Source organism: Uranotaenia lowii, chromosome 2 (genome assembly GCF_029784155.1).
Source record: "Uranotaenia lowii strain MFRU-FL chromosome 2, ASM2978415v1, whole genome shotgun sequence".
NCBI classification, from domain to species: Eukaryota; Metazoa; Arthropoda; class Insecta; order Diptera; family Culicidae; genus Uranotaenia; species Uranotaenia lowii.
The window spans coordinates 302,065,259-302,083,012 of record NC_073692.1 but is presented as its reverse complement, the minus strand read 5'-3'; the positions used below and the strand labels follow the sequence as shown (position 1 = coordinate 302,083,012).

General features: G+C 34.5%; 1 protein-coding gene across 1 annotated transcript; it reads left to right on the top strand.

Moving 5' to 3' along the window:
* Positions 1-2,317: 2,317 nt before the first annotated feature.
* On the top strand, positions 2,318-15,376 carry LOC129742821 (uncharacterized). Its single transcript, XM_055734761.1, has 4 exons — positions 2,318-2,330; positions 2,458-3,534; positions 3,694-3,867; positions 15,285-15,376. Exons 1-4 carry the CDS (start codon positions 2,318-2,320, stop codon positions 15,374-15,376), a joined length of 1,356 nt encoding a protein of 451 aa, XP_055590736.1.
* The last annotated feature ends 2,378 nt before the right edge of the window (positions 15,377-17,754 follow it).

Below are 17,754 nucleotides of genomic sequence, written 5' to 3'. Positions count from 1 at the left end.
ATGAACTTGAAAGCTGCAAAAGTGATTTATATGTACGTTGTATGGGACTTAAGTCACATAAAGGGCACAAAAGTGCCCAAAACGGGATTTACTAAGTCACATAAAGGGCACAAAAGTGCTAACACGGGATTAACTAAGTCACAAAAAGTGCATTGAGGTGCTTTCAATATCAAATCACCACTTCGAGTTTTAGTTTCAGTTTGAACAACATCTAGGCGTGGTCTAGAGGTAGCGTGTTCGATTCTCACCACGAAGGTCGGGGTTCGATTCCCAAGCCGGACAAGTTTATTTTCAATTAGGAATTTGGTAATTGAGTAAGTTAGTAGTGCGATATATGTAGGAAATGTAGAAAAGAAGCAATTGAGCAATAAGTAGAGTTTGGAATTCGATGCGTGGCATCATGGCGGCACCATGAAGAGAAAATAGTAAAAAATCAAGAGAAGGTGATATGAACCGATGCCAAGGGTGCAGTTGAGATAGAGAGAGATTTTTTGCTCATTTTACGATTTTTTGGAAGCTGAATTAAAAGGCCGCTGGAAGCTGAATAGAAAATTATTAAGACTTGTTTTAGAAATTGAAAGTATCCATAAGAACTTAAATTATGAGCTGCATAGAACGAATTTCATATCAATGATAGGGCTGAGTAAGCGTTCTTGTACCTGTTTTATGGGACTTTTGGTTGCTTGGGAAATCAATAGTATTTTTGGAAAGTCTTTTATAAAATTTTCAAAATGATGTTCCTTATTGGCTTCAAAATAATTTGTAAGGTATCTAGTTTCTAAATTTGAAATAAATATTTCCGAAACACAGAGTTTAAAAAAAAATCTGATTTTTAAAATATATGTCAAACCAAATAAGAAGTTGACCCTGATTTAGGGGAGAGTGAGGATACTTGATCCCCTTTTCTTATTTTCACCATATCTTTTTGGAAAAATTTAGCAACTCGCCGTCTTTGACATTTTTTGACAGCTTGTAACTTCAAGTTTCTATGCTCCTAAAATCAGAACGATACTTGAATCCGTTGATGAACTAGAAGCATTTTCGTGGGAGTAAAAAAATTGCGATTTTTCTGAATCTAGGGGAGATTTGATCCCCTATTGAAGGAGACTTGATCTTTTATTCAGGAAGCCCTAATCCTTGTATAAAAATCTCACAAAACCCCAAGATAGAATGTTAATTGACTATTTTGGTCATGTTTGTTCTCATTTCACAATCTATAGCGAACATTAAAAGAAAATTCTATAACTTTGTCTGAACGCTATTTACATTGCATACTTAAAGGCGCTATTTTTTATAATTAAGAGAAAATTAATTATTTTTGCTCTTTTCTTCAGACAATCGTTTGACAAATATTAGTTTTTGGATAAATATTAGTTATTTCGTAATCAGCAATCATAATGATCAATTCAGAAGAAGAATATGCCGTTTGGAAGGGGGATCAATTGTACCCAACTCTAGGGGATCAATTGTACCCATAATCAACATTTTAGAAAACTTTTTCTGAAAAAAGTTGAGAGTTTTCCATTGCTTTGAAAATATGGCATTATGAAGTTCATTTTACGCTCGAACGATTGATACATTGGAACATATATTTTTTTCATAATTTTTCCATATAAGGAACATTTTAAAGTAAAGAAAAAAGATATTCAAGTTACATTTTGTGAAATTTTTCAAACAAAGTTCAATTACTAAAACAATTATTTTGTCAAAATTTTTTAAACTACAAGCATTGTTATTTTGCTCATTTTGGCACATTTTTCTAGAACATTTGATCTTTGTAAGACATTTCACTTTCGAGATATAGCTAAGGAATCAAGTATCCCCAGGGATCAAGTATCCTCATTCTCCCCTACTGTTACGAAAAAACTAAATCGCAATTTGGAATCATAATTTTGATTAGATTTTTTTTTAAGATTACATAAATTCTGAATTGTAAAACATAGACAAACTTATCAGAAAAGTTTCTCAAAATTTAAACAGTTTGACTTTATAACTCGGTTAATCTATTCAAAAATTGAAAAAACTATCCCGAGCAGACTTTTATGGCAAAATTATACCTAATTTTGGTATCATGCCTTGAAAGTAAAATTTGATATGATTTTGCCCGAATAAAGATGGTACAACGCAAAATTTGGGTCTCACTTTCCATATAAGGATACCTCGATTAGGCCACGTGTAGGTTTCACTGAAACCTTAATGATACCTTGTTTAGCCAACGTTTCAAATTGAGTTTTGAGGGCACGATGATACCACTTTTAGGTATAATATATTGCCAAAATTTGGCATCGTTATGCTTTAAAAATTCCTTTCAAAGAGGATGACTAAACGAGGTATCAAAATACTCTCAGTGAAAACATTTTTCAGCGGAATTGTGCTATAGAAAATTAGCGCTAAATTTTGCAACCACCACTATTCGGGAACAATTGTACCGAATTTCTCTTTGAAGGCATGATCCAGCGAGTTCTTCATTTACTACGCCCTCTAGTTTGATCCTCGACTCACTCAGCACAGCAACTCTCCGACAAATTAACAGCGTCGAGAATGAGAATGGTCGCTTGCTCGATCTCTGTTTTGTTAACGACGGATCCCAATTGGCTACGATTGAACTGGCTCCTGCGCCTCTGGTTAAGCTTGTTCCTCACCACCCGGCACTGCTGCTTTCGCTTGAAATCTCTGATGTTGTGACTCCTATCAAGAAGCCGGCATCCTTTTTTCTCGATTTCAAGAACGCCGATTTTGTCGCTATTTCACAAACGCTTGACGCCATCGACTGGAATTCTGAGCTCGAATCTTCCGATCCAAACGCCGCTGCTATGAAGTTCTCCCATATCATCAACGACATCATCGATCGTCACGTACCAAAACGCTCAGCAGCCTCTGACCTACGTGCTCCCTGGGTCACGAAAGAGTTGCGACAAATGAAAGCACTCAAGAACAAAGCCCTCCGCTACTACTTGAGGCACAAGTCTCTCCACGCCAAAAACCAGTATCGCAAACTTAACGCAGCTTATAAAAAAGTAAGCACGCGTTGTTACCAGGGCTATCTTATCCGGATTCAGCGTGGTTTTAAAACTAGACCCAAATCGTTTTGGCAGTACATTAAGGACCAACGGAAAGAATCGAGCTTACCGTCCTACATGTTTTTGGAAGACAAGTCGGCGACCTCAGACCTTGATATTTGTAACCTCTTCGCTGACAAATTCCGTAGTACTTTTGATTCTGGTTCAATATCCACGGAGCAGTTGACTATGGCGGCTAGTAACGTCCCACGTCAGAGCACTTCCTTTCATCACATCGTAATCGATGACGATACCATCCTGAAGGCGACTGCTAAGCTGAAACCCAGTGTTTCTGCAGGTCCGGATGGCATTTCAGCGACTTTTCTAAAACGCTATATATCACATATGCTGACTCCTATAAAACGAATCTTCCAATCATCGCTCACGGAATCCACGTTCCCTTCCATTTGGAAAGAGGCTTACATGTTTCCGGTCTACAAAAAAGGTGACAGGAGGAACATTAACAATTATCGCGGTATTTCTGCCCTATGTGCGATCGCCAAACTGTTTGAGCTGGTTGTACTAGATCCATTTTTCTCGTATTGCAATTTTTATTTCTCTAACGAACAACATGGATTCATGCCCAAACGCTCTACGACAACAAACCTGTTGACGTTCACATCTTCCGTGCAAGACAGTTTTGCCATGGGATCTCAAACCGACGTAATCTACACCGACCTGACCGCAGCTTTCGACAAGGTAAACCACAAAATAGCCATAGCCAAACTAGATCGTATCGGTATCTGCGGCTCTTTACTGGAATGGTTCCATAGCTACCTGGTAGGACGGAAACTTATTGTACGATCAGGTGAATCATTTTCCGATCAATTCCGTGCCTCTTCTGGAGTACCTCAAGGGAGCCACCTAGGACCCATCATATTCCTGATCTACTTCAACGACGTGCTGTTGCTTCTCGATGGACCAAAACTGGCGTATGCCGACGACTTGAAATTGTTTCAATCCATCAACAGTCCTGAAGATGTCAACGTATTACAGAGCCAGTTTAACATCTTCGCCGCCTGGTGTGATGTCAATTGCCTTCCCTTGAATCGCAACAAATGTACGGTAATTTCGTTTTCACGCAGGCGGCTACCGCTATCGGCTGATTATTTTCTTGGACATGAGGCAATTGCACGAGTTGAGCATATGAAAGACCTTGGTGTGATCCTGGACGAACGGCTGGATTTAAAGATCCACACAAACTACATCGTTGATAAAGCTTCCAGATGCCTGGGTCTTTTATTCCGCATGACAAAAGACTTTAAGGATATTTATTGCCTCAAGAGTCTTTACTGCAGCTTGGTTTGATCGTCCCTCGAATATGCCTCGGCTGTTTGGTGCCCCTACTACCAAAATGGCTCGGAGCGTATCGAGGCCATCCAGAGGCGTTTTTTGCGCTTCGCTCTCCGGAACCTGAACTGGCAAGACCCGTTCCGACTCCCCAGCTACGAAAGCCGCTGCCGCCTTATCGACATCGACACGCTGCAGGCCCGCCGGACCGCAACACGGGCCTCTATTGTTGCCGATCTGCTTTCGTCTAGAATCGACTGCCCTGCACTGCTAGAAGCACTCCAACTCAGCGTGCGATCCCGTGGCTTGAGGAATCGTAATCTTCAGCTCTTTGCTCCTCTCCGACAGAATAACTACGGAGCTAATACAGCGCTAATTGGTGCAATAAGGACGTTTAACCGCTTCTCCGACCATTTTGATTTTGACGTTTCGAGGGAATTATTCCGAAGAAGAATCCTTAGTGCTTTAAGTATAGTATAGGGTAAATTCCGTGTAATTGTAGTTTGTCTTTAATTTTTAACCTATCATTTGGATCAATATGTGATCTGTTGATGAAAATAAACAAATAACAAATTACGTGATAGCAAAAAAAACTAAATTAGTAAACTATTGAATGGTTTCCTCGAACAAAATCAAAAGAACGTTTCATTGCAGGCGTTACAATGAGCGGTATATAAATATCGTCTTCTCAGTGAGTTCTCCCACACAATTCCAGAAATAAACATCGCAACGTGTTATAAATATCGGCTTGACTCATTGTTGCATAAATTGAGGCGTTTTTTGAACCATCAGTTCAAAATCTAAATGTGGTGGAAAATTCATATAAAAGGTATAATTTTACAAGCGTTTTCATTTGAATTAAAAACCTATTCTAACCAGGCTAAACGCCTTAATTAATACCAATCCAAATGCTTAATCCTAAAATTAAAAACAAAATTCTAAAATATTGCTGTATTTGGTAGCCAACGCAATGATGCAAAAAAAAGCGATACAATTTAACTTTGGAAGCTATGCTAATTATGGAACCATCGCTGAAACCCCAAATTTATGTGTTGATCTGAAATTATATCATGCTGCCTATATGTTGATCAGATGTGCCAGGAGTCCTGATTTATCAGGAGAAGTCCTGATTTTCGGAAATATTCTAAATTATAACTGAATTTAAAGTTAAATGATCAAGACATCAAACCATTCTGTAATAAAATTGTTTAACCGACGATAATCTTTGGTTCTGATGATATTAAAATGAAGTTTTTCAAGATAAACTGCAGGCCAGCAAAGATTCTGCTGGCTTACGTTGCGTAATTTGAGGCGTCTTCAGAACCTGTATATTGCCTTCTTTATGCAATTGGAGCAGAGGTACATGTTATTTCCATCAATTTAGTGGTGTCATGAAAAATCCTGTTTTTTATCGCGGTTTCCTGATTTTTGTCAAAACCACCTGGCACCTCTGTTATCAATAGATTCGCTCGCATGCAAAATCTGAGCTGAGTCAAGTAGTATTTAAAGAAGGTAGTGCCGAGAGCCATATTGGTTTTTTTTGTGATGTATTTTTTTTATTGATGATCTATCGAGAATATACATTGGTTTGACAGAAATTTCAAAGAAAAATACGTTTAAGAAATAGATGAATCCAATTTAATTTGGTTTGTGTTGTATGGCAATTTTTTGATTATGTTATAAGGTTTCATTGGAACTATCTCCTTTCAATATTTCTTGAGCTGAAGTTGAAAATAAAAATAAGATTATTTAAAAATTTTTTTTACGGAAAATAATTTGTTTTTTCTATGTAACTTTAGTTTTCTAAATAATGATACCTCAATGTTGCCAATTTCTGCAATGACATAGAAATCAACACTCGAAAATACGCGCATTATGTCGGAAACAAACAAATTAACTGTTTTAGTTCGATTTAATTTTTCATTACAGAAAACTGAATACCAAATCATGCTATCATTTTGATCTCACTTTTCTGCTATCTCATGATAAATGAAAGCTAAATGATGCCTCGTTTTGTTATCTTGGAAAAAGCAAAACCAAATAGTGCTTTCATTATGGTCTCAATGCCTTATTTAGGTATTAGTTAGGTATCATCTATCGACATATTGAAGCTTGAATAAAACCTATGTCTGCTCGGGTGTCCTTTAAAATTCTGTAAATTAATTTGAAAATTAAAACATAATATAAAGATGAGAAAGATAAGTTTATTACAATTTAAATGGATTTATTTCGATAAACCTGATTAAACCTGAACTTGATTAAAGAGTTTAGTTATTTACTCCAAGGAACAGCATTTTTATGCTTATATTTTAATGATTAATTTTAAAGATTTAAGCATCCTGAACTCGAACCTTTTTCAAATTTGAGCTATTATTTTTAATTTTAATGATGAAATCAATCATTGACAACTGATTATTTTTCAAACCTAAATTCAATATTTCGATGATGATGCATGATCTAAAAAAGTGAAATCTAACAGTTTTGTCAAATTTGGAACGATATCATTAAAAGTATTTTTGACATTTCTGCTGAAAATTTAACAAAAATGATTTTATTTAACATATTTGTTGAAACATACGAAACCATTTAATTTATGCCACAAACAATATCTAAATTTCATTTTGTTATAAAATGTTTCTAAAAATTCGTTAAAGAAATAAATGTTAAAAAATAGAAAAATTTACTAACTTTATTCGCAGAAACTCAAATTACTTGAAGTCTAGAAGAAAGTTGATAATTTAATCAAAACTTTTATTTCAAAATGTTCTATTTTGTTTTAATTTTTTTTTCAAATAAAAGCAGAACTTTCTAAAATAATTTTAACTTATTTTCAAAGGTTATTTAAAAACAAAAATTATACAAAAATTGCATATTTAGATTTAGGGCACCCAAATAAGTCAATATTACGTTATACATTTTTGCACCTCGGAAAAATGTAAATTTTGTGGCCTTGTGTAATTTATCAAAAGTTTTTTTTTAAATGTTTTGTTGAGCGTTTATAAAAACAAGAAACACAAAAAAAATTTCGTTTGAAGATCTTGGCAATGTTATATTATATTTTATTTAATGATTACTCTAAACTTTCTGATCATAATTCGCAACATAGCTCAATCATCAAAATTTCCGAAAAAAAGGAAGAAAAAAACAAAAGCCATTTCAAATAAAGTAATTATTAAAAAAAAATCCACCCTGATAGTCGGATTCAATCTTAAAAACTTAAGAACAATACACGCTCCTTTTTTTAAACTCAAAATTAAGTTGTTTTGGTTCAAAACAGCACTTTAGTAGCAGCCCTCAACTTTGAGTTCGTCAATCGCAAAAACTAAGTTTTGGCTGGCATACTCAAATCTAAGTTCGACAGCCGAGCTGCAATTTGAACTTTCTTCATGCATTTATTCGTAGCTACTCAAAATGCAGTTCGACAGCCAAACTCGCTAAGTACTTTCAGTGCAAAATACACAAAGAGAGAGGGTTCAATTTTTAGTTCGTTAGATCGATCTCAGTATTGCTCCTTCACCGAAGGAAGAATGGGATTAATTTTAATTTGCAGTTCGAACTCCGTTTTGAACCATCGCAAGGAGGAAAAATGGAACTCAACTTTAGTTCACACAATCGAACTATGTTTTGAACCTCGGTCAAAATAGCACTTCAGTGGCAGCCCTCAATTTTGAGTTTGACTGGGCAATCGCAAAACTAAGTTCTGACTGGCCTACTCAAAACTAAAATCGACAAAAGAATTCAAATTTGAACTTTTTTTATGCCCTTATTCGTAGCTACCCGAAATGCGGTTCGGCAAAAATGGCACGAATGGACTTAGTTTTGAGTTCGCAGTTCGAACTCCGTTTTGAACCATCGCAAGTAGGAAAAAGGGTTACTTAACTTTAAGTTCATATAATCAAACCATGTTTTTAACCTCGGTCAAACTTAATTTTGAGTTTAAAAAAAAGGAGCGTGTAGACGCTCCTAAATAATTTGTTGATTTTTTAACAGCGATAACCCATCAAAATAATATCACTTCAGATTAAGAAGCAAATGTTTGAACTCACATTTAGGGTTCTCAGACAGGTGTATAGTCAATCTGCATTGCAAAATTATTATAATTTTCAATTATTTACTTTGAAGTGCAGTTCCTATTCAGTCAGTTATCTCTATTTTAGGAGATTTCTTTCTCTAAAACTAATTTTAATAGATTTACGACTGAGATTTCGTGTTCAGGCAAATTCAAATTTAAGTTATGTTATTTGATTGATACTATAAAATGTCTTCAAAGTATTCTTTGTATTTTTTGTTTAATGATTCAAAAAAATATATATTACAAAATTCTTTTTAATTTTTTTTTATGTACAAATAGCGCAATTTATGGATGACTCCTCCGGATGAAAATAAAACCGTACATAGGTTAAAATAAAAACAAAAAGTGCATGTGTCCTAACCGTTCGATCGGGGTCGTTGGTGCATCTCGATGCCGAAAGGGTGTCCTAACTTTTGCATCAGTACACAATGCTGCTAGTACAGCTAGTCTTCGTAGATTCTAAGGTTTATTAAGGTACCTTTGAGGGTGGTTGGGCGAACGAAATAGAGAAAGAGAGACAGAATGGGACGTTTCCATTGCCAGGGATATACAACAGAAATATTGAAAAAAAGTGAGGAAAAACCATGGCAGAAATATCACATTCGTCGTGACTGCAAACCTTGTTTATTACGTAGAGCAGACCCTATAAACTGTAAATCGTAGAAACAATCGACTGTCGTAAATTTGCCATCCAGGTAAGGTCAATATTTAAAAACAAACAAGTTCGAGGCTTGCTCCAGACAAACAAATGCTAGATTTATGTTTGACGATAAAGCATTTTTTTGTAGATGCATTTATTGTTTTTTTTCCTTTCGATCTGAGTCTCAAATTTTGTCTTGAACTTAAATGTCACAGTAAAGTAGTTTGAATTCTTGAAAACCTACTGACACTATCATTTTTAAAGTTAAAATTTTATTTTTCGAGCTTATACATTTATACACTGATAGAGTTTGGAGAAGTTGCCGAAGCCAAATTTACGATAGTCGACATAAATCTACATCAATCCCTTATAAAAAAAATGATTCACAAAAAAACAACCCTAAACAGTATAGATGTGTCGAAATAATCCGATATTTTGCGAAAATGGAACCCAAAAATGGAAAATTGTCTCTGCAAAAGAGATTGTAACTAATCACCCTAATACGGATTACTGATGGAAGGTATGCAAGTTAGTTTTTGTCGGGCATTTGAAAGCAAGTGATGCGTTGAAGGTTGTACTCTCTGGAGCCAACAGTGAGTCGCGGTAGATAATTTGAAACAAATTCTAGAGATTTAAGTCAATCCGTTATGAATAAAAAGTAAAATGAGTATAGTAGAAAAATTGCCGAATCACAAGAAAAGAAAGGCGATAGCATAAATTTCATATAGTATCTGTGTACATTTTAAAATATAAACGAAACTCATATTTACTCCATGAAAAAAAAACCTGAAGTGAAACGGCAAATGAGCAAAAGCGATGAAACGGTGTCGATAATTTGTCATAAAATTGTTTTTTAGTCGAAAATAAAATGTTTTCATAAGCAAAGAACGAAGTTTATTTATTGTATTTTGTAGGAGTAAATCACACACTGTAAAAACACACACACCCGAAAATAATGAAAAAGTAAGCTAAACATTTATAATGATAGTTAAGTTTTCATAACCCTAGTCTAATTCAACGAAATAGATAACTAAACGATCCACTCAATGATATCAGACAAGGTGGAAAATGCAATTTGAAACGAATCGTTTAGATTCGATTTCCGATCAAAAGATTGTCTAAAACTAAATGGGACTTGTGTTAAAAAGTTGAAGAAAGACTGGTTCAGTTCATGTTTGTCAAGAGAACAAAATCAACTGGAAGAAGTAACAAAGGACATGTAACAATTCAATGGAAACCAAGTTTTCGAAGTATTAAAACAAGTTGAGGGAATGATTGAGAAAATTGAAAGCAAGCATACTTCAGCAATCATTTGACATTAAATGTCACGATGTTCAGAACGACCTTGAAGGAAAAAATAAGGAAAAAAACATTAAACAAATAATAACGAGAAACAGTGAAAGTTATTCATAAATTGAATAAGCATATAACCGTAATCTCACATGTACTTGTATATAGTTAAAACTTGTTCTATCGGATCGGCCAAGTGATTGATCATTTATTAAAAGAGCAAAGAGAACAAACAAGAGAAAAAACCCTGTAAATAAACTCATGTAATAAATTGAATCAGAACATACTGTAAGTATATATAGAATTTCAGTTGAATATAATAAAGACAAAAAGTGATAATAGTTGTTAATTTATTTTTTTCACAATCCGAAACCTCCTTAACTTTACTTAATTGAAGGTGGGCCGATTTAAAGTCTGTTAAGTACAGTATAAAAATAAGTTTCCATATCCAAGATCTTAATACGCCTCACAGATAAAAGTATCAACAAGTTTGAAAACCACTTCCATCTGTACCGTTGAGCCGTCAACACGTACGCCGGAGCATCGTATCGTTGCTGTGTACCTGCAGGAACATTTTATATTATTTATTTTATTCTTACCTGTTTTTCAATCAGCACTTTCCAGAGCTAAAATTATTTTCATTTTCTTTTATTCATATTTTTCTCTTTTCTTTCCAGCATGGGGAAGTCATCGGCCGGCTCAAGAGCCGGAAGAAAACGGATTGCCGAACCTAATTCAGGTCCATCGCCCAAAAAAGTTGAAATTTCCAATTCATTCGATGTCCTTCATAACATTGGTGATGAGGAAATATTCATATTTAATTCAGATAAGAGTACTAAGAAACCTTCTTCTTCTTATACTCTTAAAAACGAAAAGGTTCCACCAATTACGGTCACGATTCCTGACTTCTATGCCTTCGGAAAGAAATCGTCACTTCCGTCAAGGATGTGAAGATTTCTTTTCAGATCGGTCGAAGGGGAACTGCTCGTATATTGGCGGAATCTTTCAATGATTTTCAAAAAATTTTAAATTATTTGAATAATAAAAAACATCAATTTTTAACGTACGACACTAAAAGTGATCATCCTTTCAAAGTTGTACTTCGTGGTCTCACCGGCGATCAGACACCTGATGAGATCACAACTGAATTAAATTCTTTGTTAGGGTTTTCTCCGATTCAAGTAATTCAAATGAGGAAAAGAACCATCACGAATAATATCAGTAGTGTTGGTTTTGCTCCTGAGCATTATTTGATCCATTTTAAAAAGGATCAGGTGAATAATTTGCAAATTCTTGAAAACTCTTCTACCAATTTTCTACGGAATATTACACAATGTCGTCGTTGTCAAGCTTTTTGTCACGGCACTAAAAATTGTAGAAAGAATGTCAGATGCATGCTATGCGGCTCATTCAATCATGAAAAATCTTAATGCTTTTTTGGTGGTGATAAACCACATACATAATTTTCAAGTGTGCGAATTGCACAGGTAATCATTCCTCGAATTCTATTGACTGTCCCGTTAGGGCAAAAATCATTACTTCAAGGAAAACTCCCAAATTTTCCAGGAAAGTTTCTTTTCTTCCTTCTTTTTTTTCGTCTTCACACGTCAGACCGACAAACAATCTGCCTGTTCGCAGTCAACCTCGGCCTACATTGGAATCACGTCTGGGTAATGCTCGAAATGATTTTAATGTTACCTGTGCTGATTCTGCGCCACAGACTCGTTGTTTATCGTTCTCAGAGGTGGTTGAAAATGGGTTGCCCTCTTCAGGTTTAACTAATAAAAATGGGAAAACCAAGTATCAACGTTCATGCGAAGGCTTGGGAAAGTCCCCGAAATTCAAATTCAAATACCTGTTCTTCTCCTTCATTTTCTGATCCTAACAATTTTGTTGATTTGGGTGAGGTTACTGAGGAAAAATTAATATTTTTGCATCAAAATTTAATGGAAATGATGCAACTTATGTTGAAAGCAAATTCAATGTTTGAAGCCTTTCTTTAATTATGCTAACAAAATTATTATGACTTTATGATTCTCTCACGGATCCAAATAGGTGTTTAAATATTATGAATTGGAACACTAGATCTTTGCTGGCTAGCCAAGACGAGTTCTTTTCATTTTTGAAAACCCAAAACATACATATTGCTGCCATCACTGAAACTTTTTTAAAGCCAGACAATAACTTGAAAAGCAATACTTTCTTTAAAATTTTGCGAAATGATCGACTTGATCGACGCTATTGTCGTCAATAGTCGTCTTTAATTTAGATTTCTTCCTTCTTTCAATACAAAAGTCTAAGAAACAATTGGAATTGAATTAGAAACTTCTATAGAGAAAATTATATTTGTTGCCGCATACTTGCCTTTTCAATGTAGCGGTGAACATAATTTTTTTTTTGAATGGAGCTTTACAAATACTCATCAGAAATAATTCTATTTTTTTTTATTTTTGGTGACTTTAATGCAAAACACCAATCTTGGAATAATATTTCATCGAATTCTAATGGGAATATTTCATTTAATGACTTCTCTGCAGGTTATTATACTGTTGAATATCCTAATGGGCATACATGTTTTTCTTCAATTAGAAATCCCTCCACAATTGATTTGGTTCTAACGGATTTAGGCGAGCATTGTAGTCAATTAGTTACTCATGCGGACCTCGATTCAGACCACCTTCCAGTAACATTTTCTTTATCCCAAAGTCCCATTGAAAACCCTTTAAAATCAACTTTTAATTTTTGTAGATTTAAGTTTATCGGCCTAGTGGTGAAAAGAGATGTTCTTTTTAGTAGAAACATCTAAAGATTATGAATTTTTTTTTCTTCAAATATAAATTACGGTGATTAATTTTTCATAAAATCAACTTTTAACTTTCAAAAAACTGACCGGAAGCTATATAGGAATTTTATTGAACGTAATTAAGATGTAAACGTTCCACTGAATTCAATAGAAGATATTGATTTAGCTATAGAAAATTTGACAACTTCAATAGTCAATGCTAAAGCCGCTTCAAAACCTAAAGCTAAACATAAATTTAATCAACCTTTGATCGATGATGTTCTTCAGTTTTTGATACGACTGAAAAACATTCGTCGACGTCAATATCAACGTACTAGGGATCATTATTTGAAATTTATTTAATGCGATCTTCGAAAAGAGATCAAACGTCGTTTAAATTTCATTCGTAATGAAAATTTTGCAAAAGCAGTAGGGACATAAAACCCTACTCAAAGCCATTTTGGAAATTAACTAAAATTCTGAAAAAGCCCCAGAAGCCAATTCCTACTTTAAAAGATGGGGATAAACTTCTTTTAACTAACGCAGAAAAAGCTCAAAAATTAGCCCAACAATTTGAGCCTGCTCATGATTTTAATTTAAACGTTGTAAGTCCAATTGGTGCTCAAATTTCCCTTGATTTTGATGATATTTTTTCTAAGCAAAATGTATTTGAAAGATCTTATGAGACAAATATTGATGGACTTAAATTGATTTTCAAAAACTTTAAAAATATGAAAGCTCCGGGGGAAGATGGGATTTTCAATATTCTTATTAAAATGTAACCTGAAAGCACTTTAAATTTTAAAGTTAAAATCTTTAATAAATGTTTTCACTTGGCTTATTTTCCCAATAAATGGAAAAATGTCAAAGTATTGTTCCAAACAACTTCAAATCAATAAAAAATCAAAATCAACAACATTTCTTCTGCTTATTTAGATTGAAGATGGTACATAAGTTAATTGCGCGCCTTGAATAGATTGAATATTTTGTTACTGGATAATTACTCTGCGCATCATATGAATAATGAGCTCAAAAGCGACGATGACTTGCTTGAATACTGTTTTTATTTATGCCTCTAAATGTGACAGCTATTCAACCTATGGATCAGAACGTTAAACAGAACTGTAAACTAAAATATCGTCAAAATCTCTGGGCTGCATTTTATGACTCGTGAAACCGATATACAAGGTCAGAGCTTGAAGAACATTTCGTTGAAGGACGCGTGCTTTTGGATGCACGATGCTTGGGATGAAATGCAACGTTAGACTGAGTCGATTTGGGGTCATTTTTGAATTTCTCAAACCCTGGGGTCTTAAAAGCTTCGTTTTGGTCCAAAACTGATCCATGATTTTTTGCAGAATTTTTAAGTAAATTTGAACTTTTAGGTTTGTATGGGAAAATTGAAGATTTTGTACTGAAAAATCAACATCATTTTTGTTTCTTCTGTTGAACCGAGTATGCTAATGGTTTTTGTGCCAATTTATAAATTTCTTACAGGATATTTTCCGCTGAACAACTTTGTCGAATATCATAACTTCGTATCTTTTTAGACAAAAAAGTTATTAGCTCTTTAACAGGTGTATGTCTTTTTGGATTGATAAACCATGAATTCAATTGACATCACTGCTGAGTGCCTACACACTATTAATTTTTTGGTGTAAATTTATGTCAAAAACGATGCACAAAAAAGAAGCATCACTTTTGACATAAAATTACACTGGAAAGTACAGAAACGCTTGAAGACATAAAATTTCCGGCTATAATTGAATAGCACATTCGACATAATATTACATCATCAATTATGTAAATTTACGTCAAGTAGGACGCACAAAAGCGTAGCATCGTTTTTGACATAAATTTAGATCATTTATGATATAATATTGCATCGTACATACTACTATGTGAATAGTTCTACTGAATCAAAGCAATTGAAAAAATCCTTTTAATTTAACCACAGTATAAGAAAAGTTCAGATATCAGCATTTCGATAGCAACTATCTTCTTCAGTGAGCGTTTTAGATTGAAAATGCTCACTGATAAAAATATTAAGTTGCCAAAAGTTGGTATCGAAATACCGGTATCTGAACTTAGCTTATAACGTTGTTGAATTAAAAAAAAAAATCGATTGCTTTGATTCGTTTATATTTTTAGTCATAGGAGCTTTCGGAGACATCATATCTCGAGTATCCCCAATGGGGAATCTGCGAGTCGTTTACAATCAAAATTGTGTACCCTACGTCTAACGTTAAGAAAGTACTCTGTAGAGGATATAGATGAAAAAGAAGAAGAAAAGAAATTAAAAAAGAACTGAGCATCCACATGCATGCAAAACAGAAAAAGTTCTGAACGGAAAATCTTCTCTTTATCCAGAGAGTAAAAACTCATCGATTTGGCTCCGCCCATTTCTCTGAAGCTCGGGTATTTGACGCTATAAAAAGAGCGTACCCAGCGCAGTTGGGCTCATTCGTTTAACTAATCTCAAAGTGAAAGCATCGCTTCCTGCAATATTCACCAAGAAGATGGTTCCTCCAAAATCCTCCAAGATGACGGTCCATCCATTCTCTAAGAAGAAGGCAACCAATGTAGAAAAAATTAGTCATGTTTGGTTCAGCAGTTTTCACTGCTGCCAACAATTTAAGAGTTAATCTTGAAGTTCATTTCAGAATAATCGTAAAATTACGACATACTCCAATTTGATTCATTTTAGTTATTTTTTTTGCTGATGTTTATTCAAGATCAGTTAGGCTTACTGTTAGTGTTAACAGTCTTTGTGGAGATAGTTTCCGGATAAGAAATAAAATCAATAATCAAACATCTGAGATGGATTGCCAAGTGCAAGATTTTCAAGTTTATTTTTTTTCTTGTCACAGTGAAATAAAGTTATTGGTAAATGTCCCAAATAACTGTTGTTGAGATACACGTACGGGACCCATCTATGGCATGATAAAACTAAAAAACTAGAATTGTTACACCTATCATTCAACAAATTTGCGAAGTAAGTACAGCCACTTCTGAAAAACGTTATAATTGATTAAACTATATCTACTGCTGCCAATTTTCAACATGCTCTGCACTATATCTGATCATCATTCTTGAATCAAAAATATAATTTAACGATATTGTATGTTTGCAATACAAAACAAGTTAACTTATGCCTGCTTGAGGCTATATGGTCATTATTCTTCTAAGATGAACCAGATAGGACCTCCATCTAATATGCCCTATAAGTATTTTACCAGAACCATGTTTTGCTCGGCTACGGCTTTTTTTGATGCAACAACGAAATATTAATAGCGCCGAGCCGCAGAGAATCGTCGGGACTGTGTCCGGGTTCCTCGAACGAGGTTAGGCGTCTCGGGCTCACCTGTGCTTCTCAATCCTTTTAATTGACCTGTTTCTATTAACTTGCATCCTTCAGCCGGTTGATGTTGCTTCTTGTAACCCCCGCTTCTTTGATAATCTCTGTTGCTTCCGTACAATCTTGGAACGGTTCCCATTTTCCGACAACAATTCATCCACGCATTCACTATCAAATAGTTAAAATACCTAGTTTAAATAAAAAATAAATTCACTTTTAATTTGAAAATAGACTAATCCTCACTGATGCAGTACTTTAAAAAAATATAATAACAATATTTAAATGAATTTTATCAATGTTTATGTTTACGTTTTTTTTTTTGCAACAACATTGGCCCATCTCATCGTTTTCGAATACAACAACAAATTAACAGGGCTTATCGATAAAAAGGTAAATTTGAAATTGCAGAAATAAGAATCAACTTAATTTGAAATATCGGTCAATTAATAGAAATGAATAAATCGAAGTTCCTGAAAAAATAAGGTATCAAAAAAATTTCAAAACAGTATTTTTTCTTTCCCTTTTTGAACCTTCAAGATCCAATTTTTACTGTTTTAGGCCGATGACATTATGAATGCGATGCAATGCGAATCGTTGAATGCGATAAACCACATTTGATGAAAATGTATGTGAATCGCTTGAACCTGACATGCCGATGACATAGGCCGATGACATAGTGAATACGATGCGATGCGATGCGGTGAATGCGATTCAATGCGGTGAACCACATTTGATGAAAATGTATGTGAATCGCTTAAACCTGACATACTCAACGCGGCGAAGGAGATGTCAATTTGTTCCGCCGCTCGAGTTCGCATTGACCGCGTTCGCCAGTTAGCATCGCATCGCTCTCACTACACACTCATCTGGCGCAACCCCTTATAATGTAGTTTTGACCCGTTATCGGAAAAGACTGGGTTAACTCCTTTTTCATGTAAAGGCCTTGTACCCTTTATAGTGTACACAGCTTGTACGTCAAACAGAGGTGAAAATTAGTAATGTAAACATGTAAAATCTACACATTATTTTGGAAGCCCGCTCTGCATGGCGATGTCAGCCCTTTGATGTTAGCCCTTTAAAGTGTCAGAAGGATGGAAAGAAAATAATAAAAATAAAACTGATTTTGAATTTCTTTATTCATGCTGGTCATTTATTTATTTTCATGCTGGTGTTATAAAATATAAGTTTTAGCGATTCCATTTCAACAACTCACATTTAAACTCAAACACAACTTTTAAACTTATTGCTTAATCCACATACAAA